Source organism: Rhinolophus ferrumequinum, chromosome 5 (assembly GCF_004115265.2).
Source record: "Rhinolophus ferrumequinum isolate MPI-CBG mRhiFer1 chromosome 5, mRhiFer1_v1.p, whole genome shotgun sequence".
In the NCBI taxonomy this organism is placed as follows: Eukaryota; Metazoa; Chordata; class Mammalia; order Chiroptera; family Rhinolophidae; genus Rhinolophus; species Rhinolophus ferrumequinum.
The window spans coordinates 38309733-38332449 of NC_046288.1; the positions used below are offsets into that span (position 1 = coordinate 38309733).

At 35.5% G+C, this 22717-nt stretch overlaps 1 protein-coding gene across 1 annotated transcript in view; it reads left to right on the top strand.

The window, feature by feature from the left end:
- Positions 1 to 22717, top strand: part of GPAT3 (glycerol-3-phosphate acyltransferase 3) — a 52109-nt gene that overhangs the window by 24191 nt on the left and 5201 nt on the right. The window contains exons 3-10 of the mRNA XM_033106596.1: positions 9544 to 9814; positions 12905 to 12979; positions 13513 to 13602; positions 15491 to 15584; positions 19083 to 19198; positions 20386 to 20441; positions 20973 to 21058; positions 21563 to 21691. Of these exons, the coding sequence (XP_032962487.1) occupies positions 9544 to 9814; positions 12905 to 12979; positions 13513 to 13602; positions 15491 to 15584; positions 19083 to 19198; positions 20386 to 20441; positions 20973 to 21058; positions 21563 to 21691 (917 nt within the window). The remainder of the gene's footprint in view (positions 1 to 9543; positions 9815 to 12904; positions 12980 to 13512; positions 13603 to 15490; positions 15585 to 19082; positions 19199 to 20385; positions 20442 to 20972; positions 21059 to 21562; positions 21692 to 22717) is intronic.

Consider the following 22717-nt stretch of genomic DNA (forward strand, 5'->3'; position numbering starts at 1 on the left):
GCAGAAGGTTTTAGAATATTTCTTAACAGCAATAATAACAAAGCATCAAGAGTGATTATCCTTTCTAAACCTTGAGTAACCTGCAAGATGCATGAGGAAGCTGCTTCTGTCTCAGAGAGGCCTTGGAAGAGTAAGGCACTAGCAGGATATCTGTGTGCTGAGGTTGCAGAGTCATAAATTGGACAGAACAGCCTCCTCGGAGAACTCAGATTTGGCTGGACTACAGAACTGGGAGAACATTGAGTGGACCGGCTGTTTTTTATTAGGCTTATTGTGGGAAGGCCCAGAGACCTTACCAAATGGAAATCAGATGGGTTCTAAGCTGTAAAAGATTCCTGCCCCATATTATGCTAAGTCAGTCAGACAGAGAAAGACAAATATGTGGTCTCATTTCTGTGTGGAATCTAAAAAAAAGCCAAACTCACAGAAACAAAGAATAGATTGGTGGTTGCCAGAAGCAGGGGGTGGGGGTGGGGGTGTCAGAGAAATGGGTGAAATTCCAGTTGTAAGATTAACAAGTCCTGGCGATGTAATGTGCAACATGGTGACTACAGTTAATGATACTGTTTTATATATTTGGAAGTTGCTAAGAGAGTAGATCTTAAACATTCTTCCCACAGGAAAAAGTTGTAACTCTGTAAGGTGATGGACGTTAACTAAACTTACTGTGGTGACCATTTGGCAATGTATACATATATCAAATCATTGTATTGTACACCTAAAACTAAAACAGTATTATATGTCAATTATATCTCAATAAAATGAGAAAAAAAGATTCTTGCCCTGGTAAAATATACATATATAGTGACTTGAGTTACAGTTTTCTGGGAAGAATGATCAAGCCTAAGTCAATTAATGACAAGTACATGTACAGATTAATGATAGATGGAGACCACATGTAAGTTTTCCTGCATCAATTAAAGTTCCATATCTTCCCTCAAAGGTAAGAGAAATACTAGGAAGATCTACTATTTAGTGCTTTCTGTTTAGCAAGGAAGAATGGGAGCTGATGTGGAACTGATGGGAAAGACCTGAGTTATTTGGGGGTTGTCCAAGGGCAAGTGTTGGATAGAGTGACATGGGATTTGAGGCTTTAGGATATGAGGAAGCATTTAGTTTTGGAGTCACAGCCAGACTTAGTTTCAAATCCTGGCTCTGTTGTTAATTTTCTTTGTGGCCCTGGGCAAATGACTCTACCCCTGGAGCCTGTTTCCTTATCTGTAAATGTGATAATAGGATTATGGGGATTACACAAGTATATATGTCAAGGGTTTAACAGTCAGTCTGGCATCAGGAAACATTCAGTAAATGTCAACTGGTTTCTAGTTTAGGAAGGAAGATTTAAAAATATTCACAGGAAGGTTGGCTAGAGCCTCTAAGTGGGATTATAACTAGAAATTGGGGGAGATTTTTAAAAGCAATATTTTTCTGATATTTAAAAATTGTGGCATAGTTTACATACATTAAAATGCACAACTGTGTGAAGTTTGGCATATTATAAACCTATGTGAACACCACCCAGATCCAGCTAAAGAACATATCCATAATCTTAAAGTTCTCTCAAGCTTCTGCTCAATGTATATCACACATCCCTCAGTCCCTATTGTAACCTCTCTTCTCATTTCTGTCATGATTGGTTAGTTTTTCCTATCTTTGAAATTCACATAAATGGAATCATACAGTATGTGTTTTCTTGTATCTGTTTTATCCCTCAGTATAATGTTTATGAGATTTCTTTATGCTGTTGCATGAATCAGTGGATTTTAAAAAAGTGCGGCGGAGTATTCCTTTTACAAATACATAGCAATTTGTTTATCCATTATTATGTGGATTGACATTTGAGTTGTCTCCAGTTTTTAGCCATTAGGAGTAAAGTTCCTATGACCATTGTTGAACAGATTCTCGTGAAACTATTTGTTTTCTTGGGTACATACCTTGAAGTGGGATTACCAGGTCATAGGGTAAGCAAGTGTGTTAGAAATTACTAAATGGCATTCCAAAATGGTTGTACACTCTCAGAGCAACATGTACAAGTTACATTCGCTTGCTCCAGAGCCTCTTCAACACTTGGTGTTTTGGGCCTTTTTAATTTTAGCCATTCTGGTGGGTGTGTAATAACACCTCATATTGGTTTTAAAAATAGCATTTTAAGTACATTTTTCTTACTATGTAAAATAATACATATGCTTTATTGAAAAATTAGAGTTTGCAGAAGTATAAATAAGAAAATTAAAAGTCACCCATATGAAATTGCATTACCCAGAAAAGACCTAATATTCTGATGTATTTTACCATTCATATATATATTTTAAAATGTAGTTGATATTTTAGTTAAGCAATTGGGCCCTGATATCTATATTTTTATAGATTTCAAAAATATTCTGATATGTAGCCATGCTTGAGAACTACCAAATTGTTTCAACTCCTTTTTCCTCCCTCCCTTATATTTTAGTGCTTGGCCTGGTGACTGAATGACAGACTGACTGAATGAATGAATGTTTCTGATTTAGATGAAGAAAATGATTCCCAACTAAATTAACTTTTCAAATGAATTTCTTAAATAAATTTTTTAAAAAAATAGCATTCATTTTTTAAAAGTAAAGAGAAGAGTACAGTTAATCACCTTATACCCATCCCCCAAATTCAACAAGAATTTGCTTCATGTATCCTTTTTTCAGTTTTACCTTTGTGGAAGTATTTTTTAAATTAAAGTTTTAATGACAGATGCAGTATGTGAGCAATGTAGAAAATTAGAGAATACAAGTAAGCAATTAGAAACAGCATATTCTCACGTTCATGTATGGCCTCTCATGGAAGTATCTTAAAGTTAATTCTAGATATTATGTCATTTTACTGTAAGTACTTCAATGTGCATCTCAAAAAATTGACTTTTAAAAAACACAACCCTGATGCCATTATCACACTTAATTAAGTTAATAACAATAAAATGGATTTTTAAAAAGTACATAGGAAGGAAAACAGTGGTAATTAGGAACACAAAGGATTCATTGTGACATAAGCATAGTCAGATCACCTAATTTATATGCTAGAAATTGTAACTTGACTAATGGCCCAGGCAAGTTTTTGGATATACCGGTAGTATATCGAGAGCTTAGCCTTGCAGTGTTAGAGCTAAATGACTGTGGCAAAAGGTGGACTGGAAACCTGTGTAGTGGGTGACTATGTAGTTGATGTACTGATTAATGTCGTAATATGTGTGGTGATGAATTGGAGAAGAATGCGGACAGAGATTGGTGCTATGTTTCAGGGATCTGTCCTTGGCTCTGGCTTATTGGAATTGTTTAAAAACCTTCCGATCTTTAATTATTTATGTTTCAGGGATCTGTCCTTGGCTCTGGCTTATTGGAATTGTATAAAGACCTTCCAATCTTTAACTATTTACAACTAAGTAATTGCTTAAATATGGGTCTTGTCTCCAGAGCTTGGTGTTGAATATTTCTCTTCTTTAATCCCAGCCCCCAGCACCATATAATTTATTTTTACAACTATTTTACCTTGGCCTCTTCTTTAATCCAGCCAAACACATGTATGGATAAAAAAGGTAATTGGGGCATGAGAGGGAAGAATGTAGGCCTGGCTTCCATGCAAAGGACCAGACTCCGTCCGTAGAGCTCCTCATGGCAGGATAAGGCCCTCACAATCAAGAGCAGGTTCTGGGACAGATGAACTCCCCCTGACCAATCACTTAATTAAAAATTAGGTAGGGAGGCTGGCCGGATGGCTCAGTTGGTTAGAGTGTGAGCTCTGAACAACAGGGTTGCTGGTTCGATTCCCACAGACTCAAACAGACTACTTCAAACAAAGTTTCCATGAGAGAGTGTATTTTGATCTCTGAGCTTTTGACTTTTAGAATATAACCCATTGGTAGGTTAAGGAGCAACTTCTGTATATGCCTATTATATCCACTTTGGGTCTGTAGTGGGCCCTGATTTTCCCTAATTGCTGACCTAGAAAGCATGCTTTTATAACTGGAGTATGGAAAAACTAGTGTGATTTATAAATGGGCAGTTACTCCCAGAGTTCACTCAGCTAATTTAGAGTTAATTATATTTGAGATGGTTTTAACTTCAGTCTCCATTTCTTTTAACAGGACTTTTATAGCTGGTATTATTTATGTACCAGTGACTTGCTAAAGGCACAGGGGCACAGGGCAGCTTGTGCAATTAATCTCTTGCATTAGATAGAGATGGTTGTTCTAATTTTATTTTCATCCAAGCATGGACCTTGTCGTGTTGGCCAGAGCATTTGGTATAAGGACAGAGTTCAAATGTTTATTATGGCTTTACTTTTTTAAGCTGACTTGTGAAACAAAAGGAAATATTTCCTAGAATCAGGATTTTACCAATTTAAGAACTGTGGATTGCTCTGAAGGATCATGATTAATTTACTGCTAATAATTGGGTTTCCTTAAAGACAATAAAAACCAATATCAAAATGTGTCTGTGCTAGTTAAATCTGATATGTATTTATATCTACATTTTGAATACTGTTGGCCACTTATGAACATTTCTTGGGGCCAAAAGAAATATTTCCTCTCTTTCTAACCTGCACTTTGATGCCTAAAACATGGTGTATGTCCTGTATATGGTGATTGAATTGAATGTTTGTTTTCTATCAGAAGTTTATACTTAGGGTGAATTGAATCAGTCAGTTTGACCCTCAGTAGTCAATATATTTCAGGAAGGAAGTAACATTATATAGTCAGTAGTGTTGCTTTTGACATCTAATTTTATAATAATACCTGTTTTCAGATTTTTGTATGCCTTATTAAAGAGCTCTTAAGATGGTACCTGCTTTCTTACAACAGAGATCTACATCTTTGGGGCAACTTTCAGTTCCGTGTAATTTATTTATTTATTTATTTATTTATTTATTTATTTATTTATTTATTTATTTATTTTGTTATAGCACATGCGTAGCTACCCCTTGGTTTTTTTTTTTTTAAATAAATTTTATTGGGAAATATTGGGAAACAGTGTGTTTCTCCAGGGCCCATCAGCTCCAAGTCATTGTCCTTCAATCTAGTTGTGGAGGGCACAGTTCAGCTCTAAGTCCAGTTGCTGTTTTCAATCTTTAGTTGCGGGGGTGCAGCCCACCATCCCATGTAATTGAACCGGCAACCTTGTTGAGAGCTCGAGCTCTAACCAACTGAGCCATCAGCCACCCCTCCGGAAGTGCAGCAGCAGCAGCTCATTGTCTTCAATCTAGTTGTAGAGGGCGCAGCTCACTGGTGCTTGTGGGAATTGAACCGGCAACCCTATTGTTCAGAGCTCACGCTTTAACCAACTGAGCCATCTGGCTGCCCACCCCTTAATTTAATAAATAAAACTGGACAGAAACAATCAAATTCTCCTGTGTATTCGTCCCTGATTCCATTTCCCTGCCAACCCCTCAAACTATTACTCTGATTTTGATGTTTATTGTTTTTGTACATATTTTCACACTTTCCCTAAACAAGTGTGTATCCTTAAACAATACATAGTATTTATTGTTTTGCATTATTCAAACTCTGTAAAAATACCACCTTTCATATATCATTCTGAGTTGTTTGTTCATTCTGATGTTTACAAATTATCTAAGTTGATAAATGTTCTAGTTAATTTCTTTTAACTCCTGTGTAGTATGCACTATCTATATCCATCTTTTTTCATATGAGCTGCCTTTTATTATTTGAGACATAATTGATATAAACATAATTAGTCAGTGTACAACATAATGATTCAATATTTGCATGTATTGTTATATGTCCAGCTATCTAATGAATCTTTAACTTGATTATATTAATTTGCTATTGCAAACAATGTAGCAAAATGTTCTTATATATGTCTACTTGTGCACAATTTTATAAGAATCTAGAGTACAAGGGAAAAAGATCTTCCTTAAGGAATGCAAAATAATAAATGAGGAAGGAATGAAGGAGTGATAAAATATTATTTTAAAAGACACACACACAGTCCCACTTTATTCAGGCAAAAATCAATAGTTCCTAATACCATTGGGTGAAAAGTTTGAGGAGCAGGATATTTCCATATCTCAAAGCATCTCCCCTTTATAGATAGTTGTAGATAATAAGTATCTACTTATTAATCAAAAAGAGAAAAGCACTAACTTTACAGTGGAGAAACCTGGTAAGCACTAACTACCTTAAACCAAGTGATCAGAGTTCAGTGTCACCAATCATGGGACTGACATCACGTGCCTCCCGATGTGATGCACTGAGAAGGATGTAACATCACTTACATACTATTTCTGTCAAAAGTATATATAGCTTGCCTCTAATAATGAAGAGACATCAAATTAACTCAAATTAAGAGACAAAATAAATGGCTTGTACTCTTAAATAATGCCAATATCTTGAAAAGCAAGGAAAGGCTGAGGAACCTTTGTATATTATAAAGACTAAAGAGACTTGATCTATAAATGTAATTAATGTATGACCCTGGATTGAATCCTGGACCAGAAAAAAATCCTATGGAGGATACTATTGGGTTAATTGTCAAAATCTGAATAAGTTCAATGTCACCAATCCTGATACTAGTATTACAGTTTTGTCAATTACTGACATTTTCCTAATTTTGATCATTGTACTGTGATTAAATAAGTGAAGTTCTGTGTCCTAAGGAAATCTCTGGTGAGATATTCTCTGGGGGTAAAGGATATGATGTTTGTAATTTATTTTCAAGTATTTCAGAAAAAAAGGATCTGTTTATACATATAGAGATAGAACAATAAAGCAAACGTGTCAAAATGTTGGTAATTAGTAAATCTGGGTGAAGTGGACTATTGTTGCCATTCTGTATATTTGAAATTACTGAACAAAAATCTTCCTGAAGTATACCTGGGAGTAGAATTGCTGGGTCTTGGGCTATGGATAGCTTTCAATTTACTAGACAATGCCAAATTGTTTTCCAATGTGGGTGTACTAATTATATTCCCATTGCTCCAAATCTTTATCAACACTTGATATTATTCAATTTAATATTTTTATTAGTCTTTATGGGTATGAAATAGTATCTCACTGAGGTTTCAGTTTACATTTCTCTCATAATAGTGAAGCTTAATATCTTTTAAATGTTTAGTCATTAAGGCTTACTCTTTTTATGAATTGCTTGCCATATTCTTAGCTAATTTTTTTACTCGTCCTTTGACTTTTTCTTATTAATTTTTTCTATGTCTTAATATATTCTGGAAATGAATCCTTTGTCAATTAGATGCATTGCAGTTAACCCCATACTTTTAAAAGAGGCTTAACAAAAATATAAAACTGAGCTATATTTTATTTGAGTTACCCAGAATAAAGTAGGTCAAGGGGCAGAGAAAATATTGCACATCAAGTGTGTAAGAGGTAGGGGTCTGGCTTCTATTTAGAGATCTTTTCTCTCCTGGCTCAGTTAAATAATATGAGGCAACTTGAACTTGAATTTTTATCTCTGGCCCCTCTGAAAAAGGTTATTTTTAGAAGGGCTGTCCGAGGTCTCCAGTGTATTTCATTCAGAGATTTGCTGAATAACTTGTTCTTCCCTCCTCTTCTAGACTTAAAAAAAAAAAAAAAATCTGTGTATTGCTAAATAATGAAACTACACGGCTAAATACTGACCAGTGCTTGGATTGAGTAACTTGTTCTGAGTGGTACAGCAGTGCCTAAGAATAAGATGGTATTTCAGTAGAGATACTATTTTGGTTTATTCTCTAATACTAATTAAACCCTTTTCAGAGATTGTGGAGAAAGATTAAGCCTCTTAGACTTGACTACTGAAAAAGATAATCTAATGATCATTCAAGACATTTATTGTGCTAATTTTAGCTAATACCTAATTTTAGCTAATACCTAATTTTAGCTAATACCTTAGCTAATACCTAAGATTATTAGGTATTAGCTTTGTATATGGGCAAAAACAAACAAAAACCACCCCAAAACCCGAAAAGTAACATCATAAAACTTTAGCCCTGAAAGGAAATAGAGATTATCCCATCCCCACTCCCCCATTTTATAAAGAAAGACACCAAATTAGGCGATTTATCTCATTAGCCACAATCATAGAGCTGGTGGTTGTCCTAAACAAAACTTGACTTTGGACTCCAGGTCCTCTTTAACTTTCTACTCCAGTGCATTATGCTGCCAATTCCTTCAAAAAAACTGATATATTACAGCTCCTTATATGGATGCACAAACAGGTTCTCCAGAGAATAAATCACATAGTGCTCTTCACTTTCCTCATTCATTTCCTGGGAAACTGGGAAGTGAGAAAATCAAAGGAGATCTTTTGTCAGGGAGTTTAACATCTTAGTCACCTTAAAAGAAAAGACTTTTCTAATATAGGAAATGAATTCCTTTGTGACAGATCCCAGAGGGACAAATGGAGAGTCCTTATATAGTTACTCAGTTATTCTTCGAAGCTCTTCTCATCTATTATTCTTATTCAGTAGTTAGAACTGGGTGGCAGTAGTTATTTTTCAATTTACAAAATTTATACTACTTTAAAAATCTCTGAATTATTTTCTTTATTGAATAACAGTATAAAGAGGAAAATCTAATGGTGGAGATAACCACTGAATGTTTCCTTCTTGACATTTTTTTCTATGTGTATACATATATATATGAATATATATATTTCATAGAGTTAAACTATAGTTTTAAGTTCTGCCTTTTTCACTTAACATTAGAGTATTTATAAATGAATGTATTGTATTTCATTGTCTGGATTGACTATAATGAAAATGCTACAGTGAATACTCTTGCCAACATTTCTGATTATTTTCTTATGACAGATTCCTAGAATCGGAATTATTGAATAATCAGCAAAACTATAGTTTCTTCATGACAAACAGATTTTGACAAAGTTCTTATAGTTCCATGTTAATACAAATTGATTATGAGAGAACCTGTATTATTTCTGTCATTGAAATTTATCATTAAACAAAAATGCTGATTTCATAATGTAAATAGGCCTGTCTTTAGTTCACATTTCTTTAATTACTAGAAAAAAGATTTTAATATATTTATTAACTATTTATGTTGCTTCTATTAATTCAGTTGACTTTGCTTACTTTTCTAAGGGGGCTATGTTTTTCTTAGTAGATAATTTTTATATACTAAAAACTTCAACCATTTGCCATTTGTGGTAAATATCTTTTGCCATTTTGCTTGCTTTTTGGCTTTATTGTTTTTATCAGGGGAAAACAGAACTCTTTATTTTTACAGTCTAGATCTATACTTGGGGAGAGTTTGTTTTTTCTTTCTGTGAGATCTTTCCCTAATGGGGTGTAGGGAGGAAATACAAGCAAGCGAGTTATTGAGGACCCAAATTCCTCTGGAATGAACTGAAATAATTGAGTAGAGGCCATTTCATGCAGACTCAGTAATTTTACCTCTTTCCCACTGTAGTTGCTTGTTTTTTATTTCTGAATTCTGCTTCATGCTACCTATTACATTTATTTGCATGTCTTCTGCACAGTTTTCCTTTTGGTCAGTTGTTCTTATGTCCTGTGGCATTTTCTCATATCCTGATGCTTTCTTTTAAGGTATTATCCAAAGAGATGAGTCACCCATGGAAAAAGGGCTCTCTGGTCTGCGAGGAAGGGACTTTGAGCTGTCTGACGTGTTTTATTTCTCCAAGAAGGGATTGGAAGCCATTGTGGAAGATGAAGTGACCCAGAGGTTCTCCTCAGAGGAGCTAGTATCATGGAATCTCCTTACAAGGACCAATATAAATTTCCAGTACATCAGTCTGCGGCTCACCATGGTGTGGGTGCTGGGTGTCATAGTACGCTACTGTTTCCTACTACCTCTGAGGTATGTCTCCTGACCAGTATTTTTGATGGTATAATCCACCTTTCTTTTAAAATCATGTTATGTATTCGCCACATGAGACTATTATGATACTAATCTCACTCCTTTCCACTTAGAAAACACTATCAAATGTTACTTCCATAGAAAAGTATTGAGTATCTGTTCTTTCACATTTTTTCCCAAATGAAGGTGTGTACAAGTATTCAGAATCCAATGTATGTCAGTCTGGAACTATGTTACTCTTTCAGTCACAGATAGTTTGATGATGGATAGAAAAGAGAAGTGAGAAAAAAGGAGAGAGAGGATGATTTACAGTTTTTCATTCACTTGTGTGTCAACCAAACTATAACTGCCTCTCTTTGCTGGCCTATAGCAGCTCATAGCTGCACAGAAGAGAAAAAATTCCCGAGAGTGTTTACCACATGGGAGAGAACCATTCAGAAGAGTAAATTTGTTTCATCCAATTCCATTATGATCATTCACTTTTCTTATTAAAAGTTCCACAGCTGGGTCTCCTTCTGGTTCTAACGTTGAGTGCCACTTGATGAGGAGGTACCCTTAAGCCCAGTTGACTGGAACTATGGTACGGAACACAAGAGTAGAAGAGGTGACACTGGGCAGTGGGATGAAGTGCAAGTGACCAAGGTCTTTAGCACCATGGTAGTAGGTAAAAAGTATGTGTGCCAATCACAGCATTTCTGTTGATTATCTTGCTTCATTTCCCTGGACACGGACTTGGCATCCTCTCAATAGAGCTTTCCAGGCAGTGGCTACCAGCCAACAAAATTGGCACATGAGCTGAAACCTCTTTACCATCCCTAGGGTTGTCTATACGTGCCTCATTCAGGTTTACTACAATGGAGGAGATTGCTTAAGTATAGGCAAAGGCACATTTCTAAGAAGCTCTTTGTGTTTCCTTGTGCTCATGTGGCCAGTGTCTAGATGTTGGGGCATGGTACATCTTTTGGGACTCATTCCAGCTGTGATAAAGTGAAATTCAAGGTTTCACATATACTTTTGCTCGAACCTTATGCCAATCTTCCCGAAGTGGAGATCGTGTACTCTGGGCATACATAAGACTATCCATTGGTATATAGGAAGGAAATATTTGAGCTCTTATTTCTTGGCCATTTCTAGTCTATTTATAATTAAAGCTCCCATTTATTCTGTTTTTATTCTTAAAAAGAAATGAAACTTCAGTAAAGTTGAATATATAGATTAGCTCTTATATCTTCACTTCATCCATCGGTCAGGCACCTTATCCAAGGCAACCTGAGGGAAGAATGAGGATTTTACAACACAGAGTACGTGAGATCCTTCATTCGTTGGTTAACTTTCACCTGCCATGGGTGCCCAGTGAAAGATATGATTCTATTATCTAGTTTACACTAAACTAATGTTCACAAATTAGATAAGTGACATAAAAGATTCTTGCAGAGAAACAACAGATTTAAGATAATCCAGTAATGTAAGCACCCAAGAACAAGATGGCAGAATTGAGAGTCCTACTTTTAGTACACACTCTTCATTATAAAAGAATTGCTTTGTAAATGGTTTTTAATAGAAGGAGTTGCTACAAAGTGAGCATTTAAAAAACAGATTGTGCTAAAATTGATTGTGTTGATGGTTGCACAACTCTGTGAATATGACAAAAATCTCTTAGTTGTAGATTTTAAATGGGTGAATTTTATGGTATGTGAATTGTAGCTCAGTAAAGCTATTAAAAAAACAGATTGTTGAAACCCGTGTCATCTACGAGAGCTCTCATGCTGACTCCCTTAAACTAGGAAACAGAATTTTCTGGCCTGTTAATCTAACAAATAAAAACTTTCAGTCGTTTTGAACACAATTGTTGAACATGATAAAATGTAACTCCTTCTGATTTAATGTGTAGGAACAAATGATTCTCATTAGGGCAAGATAGTAAACATATTAAAATTTTTGCATAATTGATGGATGAGACTAAAACAATGACTTAGTTATTACATCAGTGACTGACATGAAAATATGGCATCAAAGAAAACTGAGTCTGACCTTCAAATTGCTGTGTCAAAAGATTTTAAACCAAGAATTTAACACCTTAGCAACATTTTTATAAGGATGCCCTATCGATTTGGAAAGATGTAAAATCTGAACTTTTTCTTTTTCTTTTTGAGTAATTCTATTTACATTTCTAAAAATGAGAGTGTTTTCTTTCTGAAGTGATTGGAAGGTATATTAAAAACACTTTTCAAAAATGAGGAAGTGTCTACGTGGAGATTAGCGGTATGGTCAGGCATCTTATTTACTAACTTCCAAGTTATCTTGAACCACACAAAGGGACAAGTTAGATGTACATTAAGGAATTCCTACATGGTGATGCAATTTGATGTTCTTATTATGAAAGAGCCTTTAAGTCTAACTGTCTTTCCATTTGCTATAAATTTTAAATTCCTTTGAGAAAAATTTGAATTGTACCTTATTGTTCCCTGTCATTAAAAAAACACAGAGAAACAAGTTATTTTCAGACCTTTTCAAGATATTTCCTTTTACAACCATATCATCCATACCAGAGTATCCTGAACAAAAATAGGTGACTTTCAACCTGAAATGACTCCTTTATATAATACAACATAAAACTTTTTCTTATATCATACAAGAAATTAATATGTGTGTATTTAAAATAATTCAGAATACTTTAACAATTAAAATAATTCAGAAAAGCAGAAGGGCAAGACTTTTAATTAATTCCCTTCACTAGCCTACTTAGCCCTCTGATGATTATATAGATTGAACTTGACCATTTTGTGAACCAATTTCCAGGTGTTCTCTATGCATCTATAGACTAGTTATGTGCTTGCTGTTATTTATAAAATGGTATCATTTTTCTATATATTATTTTGAAACATTGCTTGTTTGCTCTCAAAATGTACTAAGGACCATCCTTCCATGTCAGAATCTATAGATTTACTCAATTCTTTTAATGGCTGGCCCATATTCCATAGCATGGGGGCTCCACAACTTACTTACAATTTCATTCTTTATGAACTTTTCAGTTATTTTCCTTTACCCCTACTAGTCAACTAAACTTTTGTGTTACCTTTTCTTTTTCAGGGTTACGTTGGCTTTCATTGGCATCAGTTTGTTGGTTATTGGAACTACACTGGTTGGCCAGCTGCCAGACAGCAGGTGAAAATGTTTCCTTCCACCCAGCCGTAAATAGGATTGTCCCTTTTCTTAGCTGTGTCCACAAAGAGAACATTAGTCTGATTCCTATGTATTACATCAAATTTATGGCCTGAACACAATTGTTAAAATCCTGCTTACTCCGTATTCATAGTCTTTATTTGATTTTCTATCATACTTTCTTATAAATTGTAAGAATTTGTGTTTTTCAAAGGGGAAAGAAAGAGTAGGAAGCAAATGAACTGAGGAACTCAAGGAAAGCAAGAGAGTCTTCTAGAATTGTCGAGCTCTTAAGGCTGAGATCAAGGAAGCTTCAGCTTGTCTTGGTCAGGATTTTATCATGATAGTCTAGTAGGTGGGAGCTATTTTCCATTAGAGTTTGTCCTAAATGCCTCAGTGAGACTATAAGATTTGAACTGTGCCTCTGTATCAGAACACAGTATGCTGCTGTGAAGGAGCACATTGAAGCTTTTATTGTATTGTTTCCTAGGAGTGCCCAGAACTGCACAATAAAGAAAATGTTTTCTTTCCTTTAGCCTCAAAAACTGGTTGAGTGAACTAGTCCACCTGACTTGCTGCCGGATCTGTGTGCGAGCCCTCTCTGGTACCATTCATTATCATAACAAGTGAGTGTCTGCTGGCTTCATGCCTGCCTTTCTCTGGGTAAATCCAGTGTGTGATTGACAGCAGTGGGTGGCAGGAAGCAGATGAAATAAGAGTACTTCCTGTGTGTTCATCTCTACTGCTTAGACCGTCATAGACATAACAGTGCCCAAAAACAACTTTTAAAAAACAGTTCATTTAGGGAAGGAACATACTAATAAACATGTAATGACACTTAGTCTTGGGCATTTATGGTGTGCAGGCCAGGCCTATAAGAGGTGCTTTACAAATGAAGAAATGGAGGCTCTGGAATTGGTTGTCTAGGGTCACATAGCTAATATGGAGCAGATTTTGAACTGGGCCTATCTTATGTAGACAGTGATGAAGGTGACAGGCCTGGTGCATGGTGGAAGGAGAACTAGACCCGGAGACTAGAGTCCTGGTTTCCGGTCTCAGTCCTGCCACTTCTGAAATTCTGTAACAGAGCCTTAAAACAGAACATGACATTCTGATTCCCTCACCCCTAGTCATAGAGGATAAAGGTAGCTACGTGAAATTATTACCTAAGTGAAAGTAATTTTGATTGCTTTTGAATTATTTTCTGTTAAAAAAAATTATTATTTTTACATTTGACATCATTGTTTTAAAAGTTCTAGGACAGGCCTATTTTTTACTGGATCTTTCTGTCTCATTTGTAGAAGGCAAACATTTTATCATTTGGCTTTCCCTTGTGTTACCAACATCAAAGACCCCTTACATTTCTAAAATTATATGATTTTGTGATTGAGCTATGAGTTTGGGGGTGAGGAGTAGAAGAAAATGCTTTGGTAGAAGTGTGAGCCGAGGAGATACCTTTTACAGAAAAGTGCTTTAATTTCATAGAGAGGAGTTCATAACTTTTTATAGAATTGCTTCTAATTTTAAGGAACAGTGCTAAAGTTGTTACACATTTGTTCCCTTGTCTTTTCCATTTAAGCCCAAAGAAAACTACTTTGCTTCATTTGTGTCAAATACTGGTTGCGTTCTAGGACAGAGGTCGGCAAACTAAACTATTGGACCATAGGCCCAATGGAACCTGCCATCTGTTTTTTTATTGGAACACAGCCATGCTCATTCATTTACATATTGTATGAGGCCGCCTTTGTGCCAAAACAGCAGAGTCCAGTAGTTTTGACTGGGATGGGCTGGCTTTCAAAGCCTAGAATATTTATTAGCTGGCCCATGAGAGAAAAAGCTTGCCAATCTCTGCTTTGGGGGCATAGGAAGGAGGAAGGAAACTACAGTAAATTTACTCTGTGGATCACCATGAAGCCTCTATAGTGATGCTTATGAAGATTGAAATAATATGAAAATAATTTATAATAAAATAAATGAAACTTACATATCACAAAATTTGTTAAAGTTATGGAATCTTTGTAATTCAGTCTAATATTTCGAAGTTATTTTTTCATCATAAAAGGAAAATATGATTTTTATGAAAAACAACATAAATACATGTAAAGGAAAAATCAGGTTTCCTTTCTCCTATACTCTTATCCCAATCCCATCATTATAGCCTAGAGATAACTTTTTTTTCTAACATTTTATTATAAAAATTTTCAAACATACAGAAAAATGGAAAAGTTTCATTTCTTTTTTTTTTAATTTATTGGGGTGACAATTGTTAGTAAAATTGCATAGATTTCAGGTGTACAATTCTGTATTATATCATCTATAAATCCCATTGTGTATTCACCACCCAGAGTCAGTTCTTCAGAGAGATAACTTTTTTAAAGATGGGCCCATATACTTCAAAACTTTATTTGTTTAATGGACTGTTTAAAACAAAATAGGATAAAATCTCTACATGCTGTTCTGCAAAATAGTGGCCATTTTTCAAGGTTTAGTATACACCATTGTTTATAATTGCAGGCAGTACAGACCCCAGAAGGGAGGCATTTGTGTTGCCAACCATACCTCCCCAATCGATGTTTTGATCTTGACAACGGATGGATGCTATGCTATGGTAAGATCAGCTCTTTGATATTTTAAGGAGTTGCGTGTTTTGTGGATTGCTCAAACGTTTAATTTATTTTGGCACACATTAGAAAGTTAGTTTTATATTACAAAGTGACTGGGTTATATATACTACTGTAGCGATACAGGTTATACAGTATATTTACATGAGGAATATATAGTGCAAAAAAAAGAAAGAAAATAGCCATTATATTTAAGGTAATAAAAATTTAACTTACTGAAATGTAGACAAGCTTGATGGGACTTTATGAAGTTGATTCCATCTTGCTTCTAAAATCCCTGGGATGTTTAATAACACTTTGAGACATTAAAATCTTCCTCCTTAGAGCTGTACAAATCCCTTATCAGCCTGTTAGTTCTGTCTTCCTTCAGGGAGTCATATATAATAATAATAATAATAAAAAAATCTGGCTCATTTTAATGAGGATCAAGCAAGAAAGGCAAATATTTCTTTATACCACATTGCCTTTCTTAGTTCTTGCCCAAAGCCCCCAAAGGGAAGAAAACAACAAAACAAAACAAAAGCATACAACAAACCACAAAGCCCAAAGTAAAACCAAACACCTCAAAAGATCTTCTCATGGGATGAACCACATTCTGGTATTTTTTCAAATCTGTGTTTTTCTGTCGCCCTTAAAAACTTGTTAAGATTTCCTTCATCTCCTTTATGTCTGTGTCAGGTAAATTTTGGAGGATAATTAAAAATGTCCTTTCCTGTGTGGTGGTAGATCTGCCCTATGGTATGTGGAATAGAATGATGGAGAGGGGTCCTGGAGAATCTTCCATCATATCTCATGGTGATGCCTTGGTCTTTAAGAAGAGCAGATGGAATTTTTTTTTACTTGTCAGCTGCAGTGACTGATAGTCTTGGTCTGGTGTACTTTTCTGGGAAGGCATTTGAAGGGAGCCATTACTGATTAAGTGTCTGCTGTAGGGAAGAGAGTGGGGAGTTCTGGCACATGTGCTGGTATTTGACTATCCATAGGTTATACAATCACTGAGGGGGTTTTGAAAGTCTTTGTAAACACTTCTAAGTTATTGCCAGCTATTTACTCTGTCTAAAATATAAGTTCAGATGTGTAATTCATGGGCAACAACATTTTAATACGTTTTCAAGTTTCTCAGTTATGGAGCTCTTTCTGAATCTAAGGAAGCTTTAAACAAACTATCTGAAAAGTCTTATGGGGACTGGTAGTTCTTAATCTTTTTTAGGTTAGGAATAAGTTAATACATATGTACCCTCCTCCTTGTTTTTTAGAAAAAACAAACAAACCACCATCATCACCACATGCATGTGCATCACACAAACACAATTATATGTGTAATTTCAAGATACTTATGGATCCCTGGAAAACCCATCTAAGGACCCTCACGTTAAGAATCTTGATAAACCCCCCCAGCACAGTTATGGCTGTGTATATAATAATTCCTTGCAGTTATGTGGACAAGCACTTTCACATCCATTATATTTGACTTTCCCTGTAATTCAGTGAAGTTAGGGCTGAGATTTTGTTATAGACAAGAAAGCAGAGGTTCGGGCATTTTAACCAACTTGTCTAATCATGGCTTTGTGTTTCTACTGTATTCATTCTGTGTTCTGGTCAACAAATTGTTGGGTACAACTCATTTGTTACTGAGAGCCTCAGAATTTTCTTGGCATTTTCCATGCTTTTTGATCATGTATAACTACAATTACATTATTAGCCATGGTTCAGAAAAGCATAATACCTATGAACTTTCCAAAGGGTTGAATGATAGAAACCTAAAGCCAATTGGATTTAAAGAGGCAAGAAGGCAGAAGTAGGAGGCAACTGAACTGCTACCCTCCAGAGGTCTCTTTTCGCTAAGATCCAATCCCCGGTGTCCTTTCAAATTTTTTTTTTCATCTTAAGACGTTTACTGTTTCTTTTTTTAACTTAGAAGTATTTTCTGACTTTACAGATAAGGTATAAAAATGTGAATGCTACATAGAACATCCATATGCCCTTTATCCATATTTACCTATTGGTAACATTTGGCCTCATTTGCTTTATTATTTGCATTTTCATACACTGGCTTTCTCTCTGTCTCTACATAAAAATGCATGTGAAATATTTATATTTTTAACATATTTGTATTTAATATTTCTAATATTATTTCTAACATTGATATAATATTGGAAATCTGACTCTATACCAATTTATCCAATTCATGGTGTTCCTTCCTTCAATCCATATTTGTATCTTCCTTTTTTTTTTACAGTGAATATCTTATTTACCAACAATATCAACTCATTTTCTCAATTCTATAATATATCCAAAATTGCTTCAGACTTGCTTCACCTGTTTTACTACAAAAAACAAATGTAAAAATAATTCGAGGTATTTTGCAGTTCTTCTTGGTACCCACTCAAGATGGAGGGTGTGTGGTTAAATACTATCTTTTTACATTTCTTGGATTTTTTCCCCCTCTTCCTTCAGTGTTGTTATTTTATTCATTTGAAATACAGCTGCGTTTATCTGTTTCAGTTTGCTAGTCCCATTCTTGTTGATTTAATTTTTTAAAATTTAAGACATTACATGCTTCCAAATGTCAAAATTAAACAAAAAAGCCAAACTTATAGAAGCGTCACTCCCTCCCATGTCCATTCTACCCCATTCCCCCCTACCCTTGTAAGTTTCCAGTTTCACTAGTTTTCGTTATTCTTTAATTTTGTAGATGTAAACATATATATGCGTATATTTTCCTTTCTGTCTTATACAAAAGGTAGTGTACTATATTTGCTCTTTTAATTTGCTTTTTTTACTTAATAATATCTCCTGGAAATCACTCCTTCAGTCATAAATTTCAACCGTTTTCTTTTCCCAGCTGCATAGTACTCCATTTAGTGCATGCACCATAGTTTATTCATTTAATTTCTTACGTTTGGACATTTAGATAGTTTCTAAAATCTAAATAATGCTGTAATTAAAACCTTGTGCATTTGTATTTTCATTTTGTTGGAATGAAATGGTATATATTCAAGATAAGTTCTTAGAAATGGAATTATTGAGTTGAAAGATAAATCTATGTGTAGTTTTGATACATGTTACCAAATTTTCTTCTGTGGATGTTATAATCGCCTCTCTCCCAAGCAACGTGTGAGAGTGCTCATTTCTCACAACCTTGGCTCGGAGTGCATTGTCAAGCTTTTGAGCCTTTGTCAATCTGATGGGTGAGAAATGGTATTTCAGTATAGTTTTAATTTGCATTTCTCTTGACTTTTTAAAGCTAGACTATAGCTAGCATAAGCAACATAGTTTAAAATTCAAAGTTTCTACGAAAGAACACCTTTTGCTTATATTTGGCCATTCATGTCCTTTATGTAGACTAAAAGTGTTAGTCAGTAAAAGAAGGCCTATCTTTTCTCTTAGTAAGGAATAGGAACTTACTCCTACTGTTTAAAAAAAACAGCTTTCTTGGACAGCCATTCCTTTCCATTTTTCTCTTTTTCTCATGGTATTTCTAGGTTGGTCAGGTTCATGGTGGATTGATGGGAATTATTCAGAGAGCTATGGTCAAGGCTTGTCCACATGTCTGGTTTGAACGCTCAGAAATGAAGGATCGACACCTGGTTACTAAGAGGTAAGTGCTGATGTTTCTCAGTATCTGTGGGGGTAGCATAAAATCTGATGAATCTTGGCCTTCCTGTCAGAGAGGGAAGAACAGTACTAAAGATTAAAACTAAAATATATTTAGCTCCATTTGTGGTTGGCTTTTTCTGATGAGTCACCTGTCTTAGATAGATTTTTAAATTTTTAGTTCGGTGGACATAGTGGGCTATATGATGACGTTAGGAGGCCTATAAGTTTATATTGCTGTGACTTAGATATAGTCCAATCACTGAATTTTCAAAGTTAAAAATTACTACCTAGAAGGTTAAATAACTGGTCACTGTTTTCTGAAAGATGGTTGATTAAGTAAGTGTTTGCTGAATGACCGTTATTACTTAGCTCTGTCTACAGACAGAACTAATATTCTTTATGGGACAGGAGAAGACACCTCCGGGGCTTAGGATGGAGATGAGGTACCAGAAACCTTTGCTGGGAAACAGCTGTTTGCCTGAGGTTTTTAACTGAAGGCCCTCTGGGCATTGCTGCTATAAGCATGAAGGTGGGCAATGCTCTTAAGAATACATTGAAAAGTACTTGTTAAAGTCTGTTTAAGGCTAGAAAAACTCTCCCTCATCTTGAGATTTTTTTTAGCAATGGGACACTCTGACATGTGTAATCTCTCTATCTCAGTCCATCAGCTTCTGGTGAGCAGTTGGGAGTATAGGACTGGCTGCAGGGAGGGCAGGACCTAAGCCTGGAAGAACTTTCGTTATTCTCAGCTTTACGGTGGCTATTTTATAGGAAAGTTCAGCCTGACCCATTTAAGGAGTCTTTGATACTTCATGGCTGTAAGGCAGACAGGCCCAGCAACCAATATTCCCATTTTTCAAATGAGAAAATGTAAGTACAGGGGGAAGAGCACAGAGCTCATGACACAGAGGCTCCAGAGTTCACCTGACTGCTTGGCATTCTTTTAAAGAGTAGTCAGAAGTCCGTGAAAATCACTCACTTTGAGAAAAATTGAAATAGTGCAGATAGCCTTATACTTTTTTAGAAAGGGACCAATTTGAGTTTATTTCCTTTACTTATATCTTACTTACTTTTCTCCTTATTGTCTTACCATTTCATTTGTGCTAGTAGCCTGTAAAGATTACCAAAGAGGATTCCCATCTCTCTCTTTTTAAAGATAGTATTTTGATCCTTTATTTTTCTTTACAGACTGAAAGAACACATTACTGATAAGAAAAAATTGCCCATATTAATCTTTCCTGAAGGTAAGAGAGGGACTGCCTACCAACCTATAGTTGATAACAATAAGTACCAAAAGTATATGAGGAATCGAATTGTTCTAGAATTGGCACTTTCTGTCCAGATCTCTGCTGTTCTATGGGAATGTGATGGCCTTCTCTGAGCTAGTAATTCCTTGCTTCTTTTGAGATTTGATGGAAATCATGGTACGTTTTGATCTTAAAAGTTATTTCTGGGTAATGAACTGAGAAAAGTATTGTCCATAACTTTTTCAAGGTCCTTATTTTAAGTGTGTTGAAATTGTCACTTACTGTGAAGAAATTGTATCTCAAGCGTATTCAATAGTAAAGTAAAAGTTTGTTATTAAACCTGTTTAGAACTGTCGAATTACTAATTAAGCAGGACTTGGCTTGTGAAATGGTGGTAAAATGTCTGTAATTTTCATATGATTTGAATACTTTAAATTATTTTATTTCAAAGTAATTCCTTTAAAAGTTTGTTTTAAAAAATGACTCCTTTAAACAATATTCACCACCCCCACTCTCATTTCCCTGTAGGAACTTGCATCAATAATACTTCAGTCATGATGTTTAAAAAAGGAAGCTTTGAAATCGGAGGAACCATACACCCAGTTGCAATTAAGGTAAAACAGATCCCCTCCCCCGCCCCAATAAAAAGAGGACAGTTATTTGGTAACTTTATTTTGATATACTTTCAAATTAAAAATTTGCAAGAATAAGCAACACTTGTATAGTCTTTACTCAGATTCCCCAATTGTTTACATTTTGCACAATTTGCTTGATTATTCTCTGTCCATTGATATGTACTAGGGGACTGTGTGCCAGACCAATGCCTGAGTACTGATGACACAGTGATTGGCAAAACAGATACTGTTCCCATTTTTAGTTAAGTGGGGAGACAGACATTTAAGAGTCATGTAAATCACCCTCTCATTGCAATGCTTTGGAGCTCTTGTCAGAGGAGGTTGCTGGGCCAGTTTACCGTTTTGATCATTCAAACAAAGAAGCTTCATTTTTTGGGGTGGTCTGATAGAGATGTTTGGCCTGCCATCTTGAAAACATTGACTTGGATAAGAAAACACCACTTAATTCATAACTGGGATGTACTTTCTTTTCTTTTTCCAAAGTATAACCCTCAGTTTGGTGATCCATTTTGGAACAGTAGTAAATACAACATGGTGAGCTATCTGCTTCGAATGATGACCAGCTGGGCCATCGTGTGTGACGTATGGTACATGCCTCCCATGACCAGAGAGGTATGCCATTGATAACAGCTCTCTTTGGTGTTATAGCTAATCAGATGAAGGTGAGAAAACCTTTACCTGAGAACCTGGGTGTCTCCCTTCCTCACATCAGCTAGAGCAGGGCTTCCTTTCTGCTTTCTCAGCAAATGAGTCAATTTTTAAAGATGTACTTCTCTTCCAATAAGGCCAATTTATATTCGGAGACTCTCTTCCATAATAGTGTTTACAATTGCTGTTGGTTTATTGAGCCTACAGATATTATGGAATGTTGTATCTTGGTTAAGACTATAGAAAGACTATAATAAACGTATACACATATAAAAAAAATTAATACAGCACTACATTTTCTTGATAAAACAATATTTGCTACGACTGAGAATAGAACATACGAGGTGTGATCAAGCAATATGGTGAATATTTAAGTTAAAAAAATTTATTACAGTAAAAGACACATTGCCATCAATCCCCATCAAAATACTCCCCCTTGCTTCAGATACACTTATCCCATCATTCTGAAGCAATTGAGTTTTCTGAAGCAGTTCTGGAAGTCCTCTTTCGTGAGTGTCTTTAGTTGCGCTGTCATGGCTGCCTTAATGTCCTGAATCATTTTGACTTTGGGGAAGAGCCAGGAGTTGCACAGTGCAAGATCTGATAAATAAGGTGGATGAAGACACACCTTTTTTTTTTATTGGAAAGAAATTGCCATACCAGAAGCTATCTGTGACATGGAGTGTTGTCATGATGGAGGATGATTTACGGCACACTTTAAAACACACCTTCTCTCAACTGTAGTTCACACCTGACTGACTGCACTGAACAAGCTGAAACTTGTCACACACTGTTACTAAGGTTCAACGTACCACTTCCTTTATTGAAGATCTCTGCCTTTCTGTTGGATGGCATTCTGCAGCAGCATTCACCGTAGTTTTTGATCTGTTTCATATATCACTTTTGGTATGGCAATTTCTGTCAAATAAAAACAATTATGGCGGGCCCTCATCAACTTTATTCACCGAATCTGGGACCATGCAACTTCTG